The sequence below is a fragment of the Hetaerina americana genome, unplaced genomic scaffold, assembly GCF_022747635.1.
Source record: "Hetaerina americana unplaced genomic scaffold, ioHetAmer1.1.p SCAF_2, whole genome shotgun sequence".
In the NCBI taxonomy this organism is placed as follows: domain Eukaryota; kingdom Metazoa; phylum Arthropoda; class Insecta; order Odonata; family Calopterygidae; genus Hetaerina; species Hetaerina americana.
The window spans coordinates 342,946-359,462 of NW_027286763.1; the positions used below are offsets into that span (position 1 = coordinate 342,946).

General features: G+C 36.0%; 1 protein-coding gene across 1 annotated transcript in view; it reads right to left on the reverse strand.

Moving 5' to 3' along the window:
* Nucleotides 1–5,268: 5,268 nt before the first annotated feature.
* The window catches only part of LOC139687931 (uncharacterized), a 537,017-nt gene continuing 525,768 nt past the window's right edge, over nt 5,269–16,517 (reverse strand). Inside the window, exons 8-11 of the mRNA XM_071585280.1 lie at nt 16,185–16,410; nt 12,878–13,097; nt 11,654–11,997; nt 5,269–6,977 (exon numbers count right to left, since the gene is read on the reverse strand). Coding sequence (XP_071441381.1) covers nt 11,667–11,997; nt 12,878–13,097; nt 16,185–16,410 — 777 coding nt within the window. The 3' untranslated portion in view covers nt 5,269–6,977; nt 11,654–11,666. The remainder of the gene's footprint in view (nt 6,978–11,653; nt 11,998–12,877; nt 13,098–16,184; nt 16,411–16,517) is intronic.

Here is a 16,517-nt window from a genome sequence, read left to right on the forward strand (position 1 = left end):
TTATCCCCTCTATTACAGATTTCAACATCCCACTGCCAATCAATACGCCCTTCATCCATTTTTTCTGACTCGTTAACATTTATCCCAACAAACCCCTCTCTTCGCCCACCATACCTAGAACTTCCTCATTTTTTTTCCTTTTGGTCTATTTCACCTTCTCCATTTGTCTCCACACCCATATTTCAAAAGCCTCCAATCACATCATCCTACCTCAGTGACCATGTCTTCGTGCTGTACATAATTATGCTCCATATTAAAGTTTTGATGAGTCTTTTCTTGGCATCCGTACTCAATGTCGCCATCATCAACCCCCTTTTCCTTTTGGAAGCCCCCTTACCTCAGCCAATTTTTCTCCTTACGTCCCTACTACTGTGACCATGTTGGTACAAAATACTTTCAACATACATAAACTGTTCCACCTGCTCTAATTTTTGACCTCCTATTTTGATGTTAAGCTTAGCCTTTCTCTTTCTAGTTAATCGCATAACCTTTTTTTATTAATATTGATTTTCATCGCATATGTACCGCAATGAAATTTGCAAATTCACTCAGCATTCCTTGCAATCCCTTGGCTGACTGACAAACTAAAGCTTGGTCATCAGCAAACCTAACTGACTTTACGAATTCCCCTCTGACTTTCATTTCTACCTCCAGTTCTTCCGATGCCTCTATAATCATTTCCTCCACATATACGTTGAATAGTACTGGTGATAATGGGCAACCTGCCTTACACCTCTTCCTAACACTTTCTGTCCAACCCTTGCACCTGAGTAATTTGAGATATGTACAGATTGGGGATTAGCCACCTGTCTCTCATATCTCTACTGATTTTCTGCAATATGCTAATTAGTTTTTCCCAATCAATGACAGCAGGGAGTGGACAATTATGTGCAGGCAGTGGTATAGAAATGCAGAGATTATTTCTGTTGGGGAGTTACGGAAGGATAAAATTGGACGACCTGAATGCCAGGCTAATGGATCTTCGGAAGGATATAGAAATGAGGGGTGCATGGGTGGGGATGGGAGAGGAGGGTTATGTCTGAAGGAGATACATCTTCATTGGACCCGTTGGAAGGGAGATATTCTATGAGTTCCTCCTGAAGTGCGGCAATTAGGTATTTGCTGGTAGGAAGGGGTATGAGAGAGTTCTGTGCTAACTTCCCTTGTATAATGTTCTATTTAAAACCAGAACCATAGAACCTTTGTCTGTGGAAGTAATGATAATATTTGGATTATTAATTAACCTTCTTAATTCTGAGGATTTGGTAGGAGATAGGTTGAGTTTAGGATTTAGGAACTTGAGGAAAGATGGGTTGGAAATTCTGGACAGAAAAAGGTTAATACAAATTTTCACTGGATGATTTTTGGGGGGGGTGACTAAGTTTTTGGGCAGAAACAGGCTTGAATGTATGTAGGGAGTTGTGAATGGGCCCTGTATATTTGCCTGGGTAACAGTTAGGAATTCCAAAATACCTTCCACTATATATATATGTATATATATATATATATATATATATATATATATATATATATATATATATATATATATATATATATATATATATATATATATATATATATATATATATATATATATATATATATATATATATATATATATATATATATATATATATATATATTTATACACATTTCATGAATCAATAAACAATATTTTAGCTTTATATTAAACAGTATGCATGAAATTTCACGTCTAACTTCTAGAGAGATCTATATCCTCTTAAGTACACCCATTCCATCTTTCTTCAGATAAATTTTCATGTCCATTCACTGAATTTTCCAGCATGCGTCTTTTGACCATAATGGTTTCTCTCCTCAGTTAATCATTTAGCTCTTTGTAATTTCTTTTACCCAGTACCTTGCTTACATTATTTCATTTCCCTCTGTTGTATATCTTCCCAATTATCATGCTTTGAAATCGTGGTTTCATTTACCTTATCTAGTAGTTTCTATTGTGACTTTGGATATCCCATTTTTGAAATATTCTCACCTTTTTCTACTGTACCCATCTCATTTTCCTCAAGTATATGTACATTTTTCCACATCTTTCTTGTTTTCTTTTTTTATTTTGGTTAACGATTTATACACTCCCCATTTTTCCCCGTCTGATATCCTTGTTTAATTGTCCTGAATTTAATTTATCACTTCTTAAGTACTAAATGATTATCTAAAGCAACATCCTCTCCTGGAAAGCCATGTGAATGGACTCAGTTGATTCGAAATCTGTGCATAAACATAATATAGTCAGAAATCTCTCAAGAACTTCTTCACTTTCTATGCATGCTTGCAACTATTGTTATGTTAAAGCCAATTGTTCATTATCATTAAATCCTGGCTTCTGCAGAACTCTATGCTTTCTCCCCGCAGTAATTTCTTGTTCCTAGAAGGTGGTCCCCTAATTCAATCACATCTTCCCCCCCCCCCACCACTGCATTTTAATCCCATAGTAATATAGTATGTTTCCTTCCAGGGAAGAACCTCAAACTTGCCCTTATATTCCAATTCCATATTCTTACCGTTGTGGTCCTCTCCTGGATATTCTTTACTGCTTCTAGTTTTAATTCCACTTTGCAAAGGTTTTAGTGTGTTGATGACTCTAAAAGCCTTACCTCTCCCACTGCTTTCTGGCCATGGCACGCTGCTCAGTGGTTGAGTCCTGGCAGGACTTATTCTATTAGTTTTGCCCAACATTGAATTGTGAGATAAATAGTAAAGGTTTCCATTCCCTTCCTCAATAGTGTTTTTAATGTGACTCTATCACAGAAAAGGTTATTTCCACTAAGGTTCCACCTTAGTGGAAATGGAGTGTAATGTTAACCTTTCCAGCCACCTTACTGAAGAACAGATACTGCTTGGATTGCCTTTCATCTGGCTCCTACTGAGAGAATTATTAGGTGTGGGTGACTCTATTAGGAGCAATTATCATTAATCTCACTAGATCAACCCAGAGGGACATCAAAAAGAATAAGTCCTTTGACCATGGGACAGAGTAGTTTCAGTTAGTAAAGTGCTTCATACTCCTGAACAGGGATGTATGAATAGTACATACAAAACAATATGGCATCATATTTAGTCAACAAATTCCTTATAATATGAGAAAATTTTGTAGTGTTAAGGCTCATGTTGATGAATTAAAATTGTTTTCTTGTCAGTAGATAGCTCCTCAAAATTAAAAGCAAATTATTTTCTTCTTTGATGAAAATTATCTTCATTATTAAAGGCACCTTTCTCAGTTCCAGGAAATTTTATCACATAATTTCCTCTTTCTTCTTTTAAAATAGCAAATATCATGGCAACTATAAATGCAATTGCTGCATTACATTCTTAGAGGTCCTCAAATTATGCTTGACTAATTTTGTTTTCTTTTTACCATCCCTCATTTATAAGGATCTTTGTAAGATACGAACTTCCCTCCTCCATTTTATGATTATCAGGAAGATTTTGTTAATATAAAAAAAGAAGCACCTTTAAATAATAAAAAAAGAGCCGATTCTGGTTAGGTGAAAGTGTTCTACACTCCATTTACTCACCATTTTCATCATATTTGTGCTGAAAGTGTGCTTCATTTCAAGAGACAATTTGTTTTTTTTTAATTTGAGACATTATGATATGTATTACAGAACTCTTGTAATAATTTGGCACGTACTTTAATCATTCTGAGATTACAGTTTCATTGGTGATTATTGGCAAAATGTCTTCTTAGGTAGGTAATCAATGATAATGAATTTCTTATCGTAAATCAAGCCTGAAATTATGCAACAATAAGTTTTCTTTTAGATTTCTCATGAACCTTCCTTCCTCACCCAATCATTAGAAATCCTGATGGAATGATTGCCCTCCCCCAAAAGCGTTGCGTAATATTAGGACAGACCCATAAGGAGGGTTCACCAAGAATGATTATACCGTAAAGATTATTCATTTGACATATTTTCAATAATTCTTAGTTCATTCATAATAGATTTGATGTTTCCAATACAATCAATAAATATCATGTGATATTGTAAAAAATTTAAACATTTCTTTCATTTTTTTAAGTTTTCCGTTTGCAATTCCAAAAAATTTCTGGAGCCAAAGAAAAGGGCAAAGAAACTATCTTTCACTTAAAATCTCCTAATGGATGGCCGATTGAAGCTATGAATTAATTGAACCCTCATGTATTGGGGCTAACAGACAAGAATGCCATGTACCATAGGTGACTAGCTCCAAACAAATTCAAAATCAAGTTTGGGCAGACTATTTATACATTTTTCTTGTTCCACTCAGAATGGACAACTTACTAATTAAAAATTGCTATAACATGGAAACTAGCCTCAAACTTCCTCAGTCCCATTTGGTGCATCCAAAGTGACCCCTGGTGCTTGAAATATTGTAGGGAAAAACAATTTCTGTAGTATGGACGCGCTTTAGAAGTCACAGGTACAGGTGACAGGTATGCCATCATTTTCACTGACCATCCAATTCGTAGGCCACCTATAATAATTTGTAGAGTACCCAATGGCTGTTTTTATTGAATGCATATATGTACGTATGAAATACCTGACATACAAGATTTGCATACTTGAAAGAGCCGAAGGGCCTGAAATATGTTACCAGACTCTAAATTAGGTGCCCTTCTCATTGATTTTCTGCCCCCATAATAATGCAATTAAGGTATGTCGCAAGTAGCACATAGTCACATTCACAGCAATTGATCACAAATCAGCGGTAGTTCCTTTGGGAGAACCAAGACAGATGCAATCAGTTCACACTGCTATAGAGGGTATTTACACATTTGTATTGTTTAGGGTGATTGGATAATGGTATGAGTTATGGGTCAATTATTTACTCTTGGACCTGATTAGAAAAGTGCATAGACTTAGCATACCTGTATGCATGCAATTTAATTGCATTTATCAACTGCGTGATTGGTTTTATAAATTAGGGTTGGCAAAACCATGAACTCACCATTAGCCATGTGAAATCATGGACTGAGGTGTGAAGAACCCACAAGTTCTTTTGTTGATACAACCTCTGACTTAGCAGATGAATCTGATATCTGGAATGTTGATTGCATCATAGGCAACGATGGAAAAAAGGACATATTTTATGAAGGAGGGAATGGGTATGTGGACTCTTTCCAAATTTGTTTGCTATTGGATGGGTTCTTCCCTGAATTAAAAAATTCACTTAAATACATTTAGGGAAAGAAAATCAAGATTAACAAACAATCAAGGCATTTATATATACATTATTATCTTACAGTGGGTTACAACTCTGTTTCCATATATTTTACAATACCTTATTCTTTCAATGAATGTTATATTAAATATTATAAAACTTTGCTTCAATGTTGCATAAGATCACAAAACAATTGCTGACAGAACATTTTGTGGTATATTCGCTAATGAGACCAGTGGCTCTATCACAACTATATTTTCACAAATTTTACTCTTTATTCATACTTCATTGTTACTGCTATGAATATCTGCTGAATTTGAAAACTTGGAAATCACCAAGTACCCTGGAAGAGGTCTAAATTTATCTTAATTTTAAGATAAGATAAATTTAACTTAATTTCAAGATAATTTTTAAGTCTCCATGACGATTCTCACCTAACAGTGACTAATAGGATGTGATAGATGCTTTGATGATCGGGCATGGAGAAACCTATTTCATAAATTTTAGATGATTATACATATTCAAAAGTTGAAAATTAATGAAGATTTGGATTAATATATTTTCTAATAATTATTTACACATATTTAGTACTGACCTAATTTGAGTTTGGAGCTTCAAAAATAAGTTTTGGGTGTAGAATATGGTGACATAGTTAGCTTATATGCTTAGCTTAGCATGAAACTGCTTGTCCGGTCAGGAATTTTGAAGCTAAGTTTTGAAGAATATGCCATCTTTACTGCCCACATTACATATTCAATTTCATTCTCAAAAGTCATCTCATTGGCTGCATTAATCACAACAGTATGACAGGGATGTTGCCTTACAATAGGCAACAAAATTGTATTTACATCAATGTAGACTACTTTGTCTCACAAAGAGCAGGTTAGTATAGAAAGGAGAATTCTTTGTGAAAGACTTAGTTTCCCTATTAAAGAATTATTCTTCAAAAATATTCATCCAGAACCTTCTGAATATCCATGTATGTGAAAGATAAAGGCATTTTCAATAAAGAATACTGACTTACGAGCTCACAATAACTGAGGCTATCACATTAGTTTTGAATATAAACTGTTCCTATTCCCTTGAATAAATGATAAATAATGTTTTATGATTGAGAATTTTAGTTAACAATGATTAAACCAAGTTCATCAGAAGATTAATTTATTAAATCCCTCGATTCTTCCCTACCTGAACTTAAACCTGTAGCCAAAGAAGCAACTGATGATATGAGAGATTCAGTCACCATATCACTCTTAAGTCACTAATGATATAATTTTTTTAAAATACTACAATTTTGTGCTATTTAACATATGGATAATAATCAATCATGATAGTTATGAAAAACAACTTCATGGATTTTAAGGCCTTTATGGATTTTAAGGATTAACAAATTTTTTCGAGCAAAAATAGTTTGCAAAAAACTTAAACAGTCTCAGTCATCAAATAATATGAGTGTAACAATAAATATGATATCATATATATATCAGACATAAATATCGTCTTTCATATAGTCTCTCTGAATTTTTGGTTCACACGAATGAAAGTCCCATTTTGCTTCATTTGCATCTTCATCAGGTTGTAATCTCTGTATGGATTTTTTCATACTAATGATGAACTTTAACATAACATGACAGCAAAATAATGTTTGCTCTTTAAACAAACACTCATGTCCTCAAAGTGAGTCTTGACTAATTCAATGCCAAGTGAAATATGAATCATATATTCCAGATCTTTATGAAGCAGCTCTCAATTGAATGAACCTCAGGCTGTGGAAACCACCTTAAAGCAGCAGGATCTATCTGTTAATTATAGGAAAGAGAATGAAACATCTATAGTTGAATAACAATATATATATATATATATATATATATATATATATATATATATATATATATATATATATATATATATATATATATTGTTATTCATATATATATATGCCAACAATATAACAACTAAGATGTGCATTCCAGTGGATTTCACCTAGCCAGCTGTTTTACTTTACAACATTTTTGCCATTTTTCTGCTGGCACCATCAGTACCTTCAGAAGCCAGTATGAATTATGGGAAAAATGTTGTCAACCAAGATAGCCAATATGACGAAATTTGACCTAATGCAGTCCAGACAGTTTACACACCACAGAAACTTACACATAAATGTATGTAAAGCCAATGTGAATAGAAAATTTTTCATAATTGGATAAAACATTTATGTAATTGAAAAATTGATATAACATATTTTTTCCACTAAATACATTTCAGAACTTAATAACGATTGCATTTACTGGTTTTGAAATATAATCTTTTAAAACTTTTAGAAAAGTTTCAAGGGAAAATCCCATTGAATTCATGCCATCTAAAACAGGAGCATTGGATGTTTAAATCCAATCTATCTATGGATTAACATCAGTTGTCACTCTCATTTTAACCAGAGAAACAAGAGGCTTTGTTTGATTTCCTCTACACTGCTGGAAACAAGCAGGTAAACTTGGAATACAAGTTTCTGTACTACAACTTTGGGTGGGGTGAGTACTTTGGACAAATTGTGCAATAGTACACTTGCAGAATCAAGAGATGGCCAATGGCAGTCTTTGAAATTCTAAACATCCCATTCGTCAACTCATATTTTGCATCAAAACTACTCTGAATATTAAGAATTAACACTGCTAAAATTCATTGAACATAGCTGTAGAGCTGTGGAGTTATCCAGACTACAGATACTGATATACTCAAGTAAATATGCATGACAGCATTGCACAGATTCTTAATGCCAGCACCTTTAGACGAAGCCAATTCAATAAATGTATAGGAAGCTGCAGAAGCCACATCTGCCAATTATACAAAAATGCAACAAAAAATATTTGGTGGGCTATAAATGCAATTAGTTAGTTTGGGATATATGTACAAGAAGAACAGGCAACAGTTGTGTTACAGAAAAAGGCTGAAGTATATTTTTGGATAAAAAGTAGAATCAAGTTTGAACTGGAGGAATGTTCAACAATTGAAAATATGTGTTGAAATTTAAAATATGTTCTAATTTGTCACAGTTCGAATTTTTTGTTTTGTTTTTATTTAATCCTATTTTTTTGGATATTTGTCAATCATATGTTGAAAAAATGGCAAATTTACATTTGAATGAGTTCGATTGACAGGAATAAAATTTAATATAATAAATAAATAAAATGTTAAAATAAATTAATAAAAAAAGGGCATTCTCTGTGGCATTAATTCAATAATTAAATCACCAGAATTGCACCTTATCACTTACTAATCAATTAGACTATTGTTCTGAAAACCCCCAAGATAACCTCATCATAGCTGGGGATTTAAACCTTCCAGAAATAGGGTGGGGGGGCAAAACAGCGGGTAGGCGGGCAGGCACAAGATCTGGTAAATCGCCTCATTAACGAAGAAGGGCTTACCCAGGCAGTAAATAAGCACACTAGGGGAGAAAATACCCTCGACGTTCTTCTACTTAGACCTCCAAACCCTATCATTAGTATAGATGTCTTTCCGGGAATAAGTGATCACGCAGCGGTGTGTGTTCAAACGGGCTGGTGTATATCAACAAAAGGATGTACGGGGGATGAAAAGAAAATTTGGCAACATACCCGGGCAGATAGGGAAGGGTTCCAGGAATTTTTAAGGGGCAAGTTTCCTGAATGGGCAGCTAGTGGAGCGACCGTGGAGAAAATATGGGAGACATTCAAAGAAATAATTCTTGAAGGGCAAATGAAGTATGCTCCCATAAAAAATTTGAAACAGAACATGGATCCGGAGTACTACAACAAAACCATAAAAAAAACTCAAGAGAGCGGTCAGAAAGGAACACAGATTAAAGAATGATAGTAAAGAAATGTCACACCATTACAGGACCTTGGTCCGGAACCTCAATAGGGAAAAGAAGGAGGCAAAGGAAAAATTTCTTATAAATGCAATTTTGAAAGATAATGCCAAAATATTTTATGAAATATGATGACGAGATGATATGATATTGATGAGAACGAGGAAAGATAACAGGGGAAGCGTGAATATATTAAAAACTAAGGAAAATGGCATTGTAACAGACACTGTAGAAATAACAAATATGTTCAACTCCTGCTTTACGGATGTTTTTCGGGGAATAGATAAAAAAAAGGAAAATAAGGCTTGCCTAAAAAGCTCAGAAACGACAGAAACTTCATCAGCATAACAGCACCAAATAGCTTACTGCCCTCGACAAACGGTATTATTGTGGAGGACTCGTATTTTGTGAAAACAATAAGGAGGATGAGGAAAAATTAGTCAGTGGGACCATATAATATCTCAATTGATATTCTAAAACTGGTTGATACCGCAATGGCTTTGTACCTGAGTAATCTATTCAAAGTAACTTTAAATAATGATGCCTTGCCTAATGACTGGAAAAAAGCAAATATTACACCAATTTTCAAAAAAGGGGATAAAACAATTGCCAGCAATTATAGACCGGTAAGCATAGCCTCAGTTGTTTGCAAAATAATGGAAAAAAGAATCGCTGACTACAGTCGGGAATGGTGGACAAGAGATAGATGGCTATTCAAACACCAACATGGGTTTAGAACGGGATACTCGTATGAAACGCAGCTTTTGGGATTAATCCAATATATCGGCGACGCAATAGGCAAAGGAAAGGATGTGGATGCAGTAATTGTTGATTTTTTGGCAGCTTTTGACCGAGTGCCTCACGATAAATTATTGTTAAAGTTGGATTCGTTACCATTGGACTTGAGGGTAAAACAACGGATAAAAAATTTTCTTAGAGGCAGAACTCAAAAAGTAAAATTAGGGGATACATTTTCAAATAAGGTGAGGGTTTTAGCTGGAGTTCCACAAGGCAGTGTTCTAGGGCCATTACTCTTCCTAATTTACGTAAATGATCTACCATACAATTTACATTCCCAAATAAGACTCTTTGCTGATGACTGCATTATATACAGACGAATAGAGCATGCAAATGACCACGTAATACTACAAAATGACATCGATCGCCTGGGTGACTGGGTTACAAATAATAATATGGGCATTAATATAAGTAAAAGTAAGCATATAAATTTTTCAAATAAAAAGAATGCAGAGAAGGAAATTTACACCCTCTTTGGAGAAAGAATCCCATGTACCAGTCAATGCAAATATTTAGGCATTTATTTAACTAGGGATCTTGGGTGAGGAGTCCAAGTAGATAATTTGACACAGAAGGCATTTAAAGTATTGCATTGGGTGATGAGAAATTTAAAAGGAAGTAGTGTAGACACAAAAGAAAAAGCATATAAGGCACTGGTTATCCCTATCCTAGAATACTCCTCCATAGTATGGGATCCATATGAGGTGGGACTTATTAAAAAGATAGAAAAAGTTCAAAGATAGGCAGCAAGATATATACTCGGAAGGTACAAAAGAACAGATAGTGTCACAGAAATGTTAGATGTACTGCAATGGGAGAGTTTGAAAAATAGAAGAGAAAGGAGTAGGTTAGGCGCGATGTATAGAATTGTTAAAAAGGACGAAGCGTGGGAAGATTTATGGCAAGGGATAGAAAAGCCGAACTTTAAGGGAAAAAACGACCATAGCTTCAAAATAAAAATAAGGACTCAAAAAACAAATAAGAAAAAATACTCTTTTTTAAATAGAACTATAATTGATTGTAGCTGGCTGCCTGGAGGTTTATTTCAGCCCTTTCCATCCAATTTTAGAAGTTTTAAGTATAAATGTAAAGCAGCCACTGGGTAATAAACTTCATTGTAGATATGAAAATATTGTTTGTATGTGATGTGGACGGCATTTTGTATGTGATGTGGAAGTTTGTTTGTATGTGATGTGGAAGTGGCATTATATGTAAAAATATTTTGTCTCTTATCTGTTTTTATAGTGCGTGTATGCATATGTATGTAATTTTTGTTGTAAGAGTTATCTTTGACCAAACTTGACCGTTGCCACCAGGAAAATTGCCTAATTGCAGTGTAATTGTAAAATAATAGTTGTTTAAATTTTAACCTTATTTCCTGATTATTGATAAAACTCCTTTTGCCAAAGAAAGCACCGCATGTTTCTACAAATTTGCAAAAAGAAAATAAGTTATGGCTTATATTCTTTCTCTCTTCACCCAAAATGCAAAATTTGAACTCCATGCCAACAGTCTACATCTTAAAATCACCAGAAATCTCTCCAATTTATAATTTATTCTCTTGAAAGAATTTAAATTAGAATGGCCGGACCAATACTGCACTAGTAATTCATATTATTAACAATTGGTTATCCTGGAAAGCAAATAGCCATCATGAATAGCTTCTAAATTAGTAATATTAAAAAGATAATTAAGCACACTATAAAAATTATAGGGCTTAAAATTTTAGATATTAATGAGTCAACTAATTTAGCTGGTGGTTAAAAACAGATATCTCAAAGAAGTGGAATGTGGCATTTTTTCAGTACCTGAGATCAATATGCACCAACTGACCTTAATCATTCCCTCAGTGCAACTTCTGCTTTGCCATATTGTTGACTAAATGGACATCTGCTCCAGGAACTTGTTTGCTTGGTCTGACCTTTGACAGAAGCCATGAGGAGAAAATCCTGTTGGCCATGTAGATGAGTGAGATGAGGACAAGAGCAAGGAAGAGGAAGAAGGCTATGACATCCAAGCAAAACTCCTGGACCAAGCTGAAATTACGCAAAGGTGACTGCAGATGTGCAGCGCCTCTATGTCGGATGACATACTCAGTCCAGTACACAGCACGCTCCAATGGAGTCTCTGGTTGGTCGCGGAGGAGAAGGGAGCGATGCTGGACATTTTCTTTGAACCTGAAAAGGAAACAAGAGTCTTCCACAGCTGAACTTTCACCAACACCTATCTCTCCATTTCATGTACTGATAATTCAAAAGCATAGCTAACGAAAGAGCTGTTGAAAATAACCAGCCGAAAAGACCAAGGAAAAACTTTAAATGTAGATAAAACATGCCACAATAACTTTACATCCTTATCCTTTTTTTGTTATTACTGAGGCTTACTTAGCATCGATTTCCTTCTTTATGGTGAAATATAGTACTCTTGCATTTACAATATACTTCTGAGCATTGACAATGCCAACTGATAAAGTTGAATAGCAAAATATGATGTTTGGACTGCATGGACTCCTAGGTGAAAGAATAATATAAGCCAAATATGTAATTTTAAGAATTTTTTTATAGGCTATGAAACATCAAGGGGCATTTGCATTAATATGTTCCATGTTTTGGCAATTATGTTCACCTTCACTTCCTATGATGAAGGTGATATGAACATCAAAAAGTTTGAAATATTTATTTTAGTGTCCCTATATGTTATCTATCAAAAAAGAGAACTCAACCACCTCTGGGAGAAAGGGGACCTACTTTTATGCCTTTGGAACCTAGTGGCTAGCTAAAATGGCCATGCCACTCTCATGGTGTATTGTATTTTGAAATAGGAATTTATTTCGAATTTTAATCGTTTTAAGTTAATTATAATCATGTGAGTAAATATATTGACGGAATGCTGGTATGCCGGTTCCGTCAATAGTTAACTTACACAGATGACTGAATCGGGAATTTTATAATTTCAAAGATTTAGGCCAGTTATTAAGAATTGTAAAAATGGATATGCACGGAAAATAACCACAAGTGAATGCGTAGAAAATACAAAAAAAGTGGAATCACTACTTACTCTGGTTCGGTCATGATCCTCTTGATAGCGCTCACGAGGCCGTCCGCTGTTAGTCCACGCAATTCGAGCTTGATGGCATAACCGTCCATCTCTGCCTTGGCGGCGTTCGAATCGTGGTCACAAAACACGGGCATCGTGACAACGGGAACCCCATGGAACACAGTCTCGAACATACTGAGCAGTCCACCGTGGGTCACGAAGGCACGTATCTTAGGGTGGCCTGCAAGTGCAGTTATTTGAGGTCATTGCGTTGAATCATTTTCCCAAGGAATCAAACAACTTTTATCAAATTGCTGCCATAAGTGGGGGAGAGGTCGCGATTCAAAAGACATAGCGGCGAATCAATACATTATGGGGGAACTCTCCGCCGAGTGGCATACCACAATTTACAAGCGTCATTCCATTGGATATGCCATTGCTTGCAAATGACGGAGCATTCTTCTGGAGCAACTTGTGAATCTCCATGGATACAAATTTCCTTAAAATCGAAATTGCTTTTCTACTAATTCACTGAATTATGAAGTGAGACGACCCAATAAGAGGAAAGTGCCGAACGTTTCAATAAAAGATAGTCCCTATTATTTCCTAACCATTCAATAGGGAAACATGTTAAATTTGAGAAATATTGTTCAAAATTTAAAAGTTACATGTACGTCACAGCATTATCTTTTTTCTGATTCAACAAATCACTGGCCTGATTTCATGAGTCAAGCACTCTTCATCCTACTTCCCTCATTTTTGCTCGTACTGTGCAACATGTCCAGGATTTGAATAATTGAGAGAAAACAATGAAAATGTTGAAGGATACCCGATAACAAATGTACGAGTGATGTTCATATTAGGAAATAGGCACTAAGGGACACATTCTACGCCCATTGGTTAAAATGTGAAAAATTCCTTCCAGTTAAGTTTGCATAAGATCTTACATGCATTTTAATATTACACAAAAGAAGAATGTTTTCCTTAAGGTGGGTGAATTTTAAAATGGAAGAACAATGCAGAGGTGAATCACTGGAGTGAGTTTGCTGGCCTTCGCCGACTCCCCTTCACCATGTACGCGATGTTTTTGACAATCAGCCACGCCAGAGGCCTTTACGTATATCACCGTTTGTTCTACAGAAAATCGATTTTTTTGGACAGAATATCGAGGGAACGAATTGAGGAGGTGAAAATGTATGCGAGACAAATATAACTAGAACACATTTTTGCTGCAGGGTGTTTTTAGACAGGCGAACTATTGTATACATACTCGTACATTTACATTTTTATAAAAGTTTTCAAAGCGAGGTCTAAAAATTACTTAAATTGTCGGGTTTATTTATGCTAGTTATAAAGAATGTCCGTGTGTCCAAGAAAAACTCCCAATACTTAAAGGAGATAACAGTAATTACAGCCCAAAGTTCATTTCTGATCTCCCAACCTCCACTGTAAAGGTAATTTCTCACACATCCAACCTCGGAAGCCACCGCAGCATTTACGACTTTTAACCATAAACACGCGTTCGCGGGCACACAGACACACAGGAATTCGGTCAAATCATACGCACGGGATATTAACGCCTTCCTTTTCCCTAAAATACGCATTAATTTTTCAACTGCAGGAATGAACACAAGTAAGTGAAAAATCAGTATTTATTGAACTTCACCGAATTATGTCTTCATAGACGGTGATATGGTTACTTAATAGCACAATACGTGGCCTGTGCAATAAATGCGCGAACTGGTGCAATATGGCGGCCATGACGCGGACTATTGCCCCGCCCACTAGCGGCGCTAGTTGCCTGAGACCCAATGAGCAGCCGTCTCTGTTGTTGGCGGATCGTCGAGCTTGCTTGCGTATGGTGCCAGTTATGTTAGTTTCTGTGGTCCTTGCTTGGAGCAGGTAGATCATTCGGTTAGAGTGAGGAGAGCGAATAACATATCAGGATATTTTTGTTGTCTTCGGCGTAACTTTATGGAGTTTAATAACGCATTGAAATGAAATTATTGACTTGGTAATTCCACGCACTTTATTTAAAACACGACCCAGGTTTCGATGTTGAACGTCATCATCATCGGGTGATGACGCTCAATATCCGGTGATGATGGTGACGTTCAACGTCGAAACCTGGGTCGTGTTTTAAATAAAGTGCGTGGCATTACCAAGTCAATAATTATATTTTATTTCAAGTTATCAGGAAAATCATCAATCACAATGACACAATCTTGTTCGAGGTTAATGGGTTCGATTGCTTTGAATGTCGAAGGGATTCCGACTGCCCCTATGATCTAATTGTCAGCGATGAGGGGGAAATTTCGATTACAGCTTCAATTAAATTATCTGATGACTTCTTTTGACACTATGTTCACGAAGCCGAATCATTCAACTGCCTGAATATAACAGCTTCGATCAAATAATTTTAAAAATAATTCAAAAGAGAAATTTGTAAATATTTTGGGTTAGGGCCTTGTTAGAAATTTGTAACAGTTTTCGCATGGTCAGTTATGCTGCGTAAGAGAGAAAAAATCCTTATATGAGGCAAAGATCAGGGTCCCATGCTGCCCAAGTCTTGCTCTGGCCAATATCAGTTTCATGTTTTGATATGATACAAATATGCACTAAATATGCAGATCTCATGGTCCAGTGTATACTAAATATTTGTCTTAATTCTGATAACTTTGAAAACACAATTTTTGCTTCAAGAGCTGTATTTCTCACTTCACAAAGATGAATTTCACTGGAAAGATGATTTTGCACCAAAATGGCTGCAAAGGTGTTCATGTTTACCTCTGGAAGAACAGATATTGGACTCCCCCTTCCCTTGAACTTGACTCTCTTTTCTTTAAACATGCTCCAGAGAAGAACAGGCTCTCCATACACCCCCTGTAGCGTTAAGCAGGCGTCGGTCAAAGATTTACTCTGGCGAAAGGAAAATTGCGATGCAGCATATTGTTTGCTTTGTGTGACCTCCATCGTCGTAGTGGGTTAACTGAACATATTTCAACTCGCAACAGCTGCCGATGACGCAATACTGGAGTTTAATTAATGAAACTTGTACCACGTAGGCATTGCAGATTTAGCAAACAAGTAAACATAGAGTCAAATCTTTGCACAATAAATTATGGGGACATATGGAAATAAAAAAACTTAGGCTCAATCTTTATTGAGCATCTCTCGTGCGTGTTTGTGTGTGCATACTACATGACTGGATATTTGCGAATCGGGGGACATTCAAGTTCTTAAGGAACGCGAGTCCGTTCAACAAATTTTTAAATGGCACAAAAGATACTCCCTCTCGTGTCCCTTTAACCTGGAGGAGTCAACTCACCGAGGATGTCCTGCTGTGGCAGCCAGCGCGACACTTTGGTGTTGGCCGGGAGTCCCTGGATGTTCGAGTCCTCCCACTTCCAGAGCACCCTGACCGGAGACAATCGAGAGAATGTCTCGAGAAACATCCTCTTGAGGGAGGGCGCCATGTTGACTGCCTTCACGGAGGAACCCATGCTGAAGTACACAAAGCCTTTGGGACCTCCCGACACGAACTCCTCCAAGTCCTGCGAGTGAAAAGTGCGGAGGGTGAACTCATATTCACGACTCAAGCTTGGGACGCTGACGGTCCAACCGATTGGGCAGATAAAACTAATATAATGGCATCACTAAT